The following is a 4116-nucleotide window of genomic DNA, read 5'->3' as shown; positions in this document are numbered from 1 at the left end:
TTGTGTTTTCTTGTACTTTATTTACCAGTTATATCTAAAAATGTGTAGAATATTGCATTTCATTTCTTTAAAGGTTGTCATCTCCATAATGATCTTTTTCTCGGTCAAGTCTCACTCAAACCACCTTTATACTATTTTACATACAGTAATACAGGGATTAAAAGACATCTTGTTAAAACCTCTTTTATGTCAAGATGTACATGTAACCCCAGTTACACATTCAAGGAATGAAAACAGTGGTTTTGGTTGAACAAAAACTTCATAATAATTTCACTAGATATTATGTTCTGACAGACATGAAACTTGATATTACACTGACTCAATAACAATAAACGTACAGGGGACGAGACTGTCAGTTTTCATACCACGGTATACCTTAAAACAGGTATATTGCTGCAACCATAGAATGGATTTTACACAAAAGTAAATTTTTTTTTTTACACAAAAACAAGATCTGAAGTGATTTATAGACTCTTTCCTTATTTCTTCCTGTCAGTCTCTCAGAAACAGCTCACCTCTGACCTGGAGAGTGTTTTGCTGACATTCACATTCGGGAGCTGTCAACTATCTTTAATGTTTTCCTGTTGGTTATTGAGCAGCTTCACTCAGTCCAGAGCACCTTGTCAATCAATGTCGAGGTTTTCAGTCTCACACTTCATGTCTCTGACATTTTCTCTGACGTTACAGTTCCCAGTAAAGAGTGTAAATACAAACTATTCACAGCACAAATGGTATAAAAGCTTTCCTGTGCCTCGGGTATGACTCATATTTGCTTCTATAGAGATCATGACAAAGCTGTGCTGCAAGCGCCTGATTGAAAAAAACATAAAGGACAACAAGCCACCAGGTGATAGACAGTCCTCCCAGAACCAGGCTCAGTGAAATGTAGATCAGCAGCTCAGCAAAGTAATGCGGGCATGACACCAGCTCGAACCAGCCTCCATTTGGCACTCGGTGAGCCAGCGTCTCCACTGCCCCTGAAAGGACAACAAACAGAAAATACATCAACCCTGGAACTGAGACTGTTACTGTTCATGTGATTATTATACATCAAAGCTTTATATAGATCACATGTGTAGGTGTAGCTCATTGTGATAAATCCAAAGAGGATCATCACCAACTCTGCAGTTTCCCTCATCTTAACAAAGCCTACTAGCCTTTTTTTAGGTTTTCTGAACATCCACTCACTCTCAGCAACCTTGTTTCTAGGAGCAGCAGGCAGCTGTTTCCAGCAAATACACCCCTGATTAACTCACTGTAGACAACCTTCCCAGCACCAAAACAATGTCAAATCCTTTTTGGTTCCAGCTCATTAAGTGTGGCAATTTGCTGCTTTTTCTTTGCCATTAATGATAGTAAATGGAGAGTCTTTAGGTTCTGAACTGTTGGTTGGACAAAATAAGCAATTTTTAGACATATAATAAGAAATGTTGGCATATTATCAGATTATTAACATATTCAATGGATGCAGTCATACACAGCAACTTGATAAGGTGATACTCTGACACCACTGTTTTCAGTTGCCAAAAAAAAAAAAAAAAATTACAAATACAACGATAACAGTCAATATGATGTCCACTGTGATGGATGGCTGTCATAAGCACTGATCTGATCTGCTATCTGTTTTGTGTATCCTACCATCCTGAAAAGAATGGGAACCATTAGTAGTCTGTTGATATCTACAGAATCTAATAATTGGGGTACTTTGGAAAATGGCTGAAGTTATAAAGTATACAACATTTGTAATAAAAAGGCCCAAAATACACAAAAGCACTGGTTTTAAGTAATGACACGTGGACAAGCTGACCTGATTTCCCAGTGCGGAGCCTGGCCAGCAGGACCATGGATTGATGCTGCATCAGCGAGGCCCCAAGGAAAAGTGCGATCCCTGCCACATGAAACCAGTCCAACTGAGAGAGGAGAGGTCCAGTCCCTTACAAAGAACAGCACAAACATCAACACCACATAACAGGACCAGAATATAGTCAATGTACAGAGGAGGTATTTCAGTTTAACCTTTTCCCAGACGATCCGATCCGAGCACCGTCAACCCCAGTATGAGGTAATACCCCAGACCGAACACATACTGCACCATGTGTATGGCTCCATCAGAGAAAACACTGACAAACAGGCACTCCATCAGCCTCCTGAGGGACTGGATGCAGAACAGCAGCTGCACCAGCAGAGTAGACAGCTGTGGGACTACAGACAGACAGTGTGAACACCTAACAGTATCAGTGTGACACAGGAAACAGGAAACACAAGCTTTAACACATCCTACCTTGATTCTTAGTGGTTGGTACACCTGTCAAAAAGTCTAATATTCCAGTCAGCCATGAGGGGAAGGACTGATGCTGAAATGCGAAGTTCAGGTACAAGGTAAGGAGAAGACCATTCCATCCGACGGAGATGGCGTAGAAGTGCCAGAACCACCTGAAAGACGAGAGAAACAGCTCCAGTTAACTGCAGTGATGTTAACTTTATTCTGGAGACACCCAGCGGCGCCTCGTACTCAGGTTCACCCAGTGTTGGCAGCAGGAGGACGGTTAGCTCGCCTCCCAGAACCTCCTGCTGCGCTGGTGACTGATTTAGGGAGCATCAATAAGTTAAACAATCATTTGTTTGATTTACACAAAAACAATGTTTCTTTATGCTGACTTGATGATGTTAGTGACAATCATGTTAAAAAAAAGTTATTTATTTCGGGCATGTCAATTCATAAACATCACATTTCATCATTGTTAAAGTAACAATGTACAAAGTAATACTGAATATCTGATTTCATGTAGCACACTTATTTTGATTGATAACGTGTTGTGCATTTATATTGCAAAAATATATTTTTTTAATACAATGGCTTCTTTTTTCAGTAGCTTCCGTGTCATTTGACCCAGTGACTCCAAAATTGTATTACTAAACAGGACAAAGACACACCTACTTTTGAGTACATTTGAATGCTTCTTCTATTTTATGTGAATATTTAGAATGTATGTTGTATTTATTTCTTCCTCATAATTCTCCTTACTATACACAAACATACCCCAAACTGTAAAAACATGTTCTTCAGTTTGTTACAACCACTTTGCTATGGAAGTGTGTCCTTTGTAGCATGTGATTACACTTTACACTATATTTGTAGTGGTACAAATATATATATATATATATATATATATATATATATATATATATATATATATATATATATATATATATATATATATATATATATATGTATGTATATATATATATATATATAGAAAATAGAAGAAGCAGTAAAATGTAATAAAAACAGATGTGTCTTATTTGTTCCATTTACCAAAACACTTCGGCATTGACTTGGAGTCACGGGCCCCAGGACATGGAACTTATTGAAAAATAAATCCATTGTCTTAATAAATATATAACACATTACATCACAATAAGTGTGCTACATGAAATCAGTTTAATTTTCACTAATATCATCAATAGAGCATGACGAAACAATGTGATTGTGTAAATCAAACAAACAATATTGTAATGTATTGATGGTCCCTGAATCAGCCTCCAGCGCAGAGGGAGGGTCTGGGAGGTGAGCTAACCGTCCTCCTGCTGCTAACACCGGGTGAACCTGAGTACGAGGCGCCGCTGGGTGTCTCCGGAGTGAAAGTCTGTCTAATATCCAACCTTAAAACTAACTTCACCTCTATCTCAAGTTATGATTTTAGTGTGTGCAGCTATGTTAGCATTACTATGAACCCCCTAAAACATAAGTTAAAATGTATTAAAAACATAAATTAAACATGTACGTCATAATTCCATTATCATGCAGCTTCTCAGGTTAGTTTAGCTGTTTGTTAGCTCACTGTTACCTTTTAGGGACGTCAAACACACGCAGCCAGTCGTCTCGTTTGAGGCTCTGTTTAGTTTTTCCGTACCGGATAAGATCCTGAAACAACACGTACACACCACATGTCTCATATTTTCTCGGCAGGTACGGTGAGATTTTGTGTGCGCAGAAAGCTAAAAGGAAACTTAAAGCCAGAAAAGCCCACAAAGCGTCAGCACATCTCCACCCGACTGAGCTAAAACTCATCTTCCAGCTCCTCAGCTTGTGGACATTGTTTTGTGCGACGCAGA

The 4116-nt window shown here is 38.7% G+C and overlaps 1 protein-coding gene across 1 annotated transcript; it reads right to left on the bottom strand.

Annotated features, from left to right (window-relative positions):
• On the bottom strand, positions 1–4116 carry srd5a3 (steroid 5 alpha-reductase 3). The gene is made up of 5 exons (XM_030432366.1): positions 3849–4116; positions 2282–2433; positions 2017–2202; positions 1808–1933; positions 1–977 (listed from the first exon to the last, which is right to left on the bottom strand). Exons 1-5 carry the CDS (start codon positions 4070–4072, stop codon positions 718–720), a joined length of 948 nt encoding a protein of 315 aa, XP_030288226.1. The 5' UTR covers positions 4073–4116; the 3' UTR covers positions 1–717.

Source organism: Sparus aurata, chromosome 11 (genome assembly GCF_900880675.1).
Source record: "Sparus aurata chromosome 11, fSpaAur1.1, whole genome shotgun sequence".
In the NCBI taxonomy this organism is placed as follows: Eukaryota; Metazoa; Chordata; class Actinopteri; order Spariformes; family Sparidae; genus Sparus; species Sparus aurata.
Note: the sequence above shows the minus strand (reverse complement) of the source record. Positions and strands in the feature narration are given on the sequence as shown.

Bases quoted from the DNA above. Each gene is read 5' to 3' on its own strand.
- srd5a3 (XM_030432366.1), bottom strand. From the start codon at position 4,072: ATGAGTTTTAGCTCAGTCGGGTGGAGATGTGCTGACGCTTTGTGGGCT. The intron at 2,203-2,281 runs GTAGGATGTGTT...GTCTGTCTGTAG, and splicing joins ACCAACCACTAAGAATCAAG to TCCCACAGCTGTCTACTCTG. The intron at 1,934-2,016 runs GTTAAACTGAAA...GTTCTTTGTAAG, and splicing joins ATCGGATCGTCTGGGAAAAG to GGACTGGACCTCTCCTCTCT.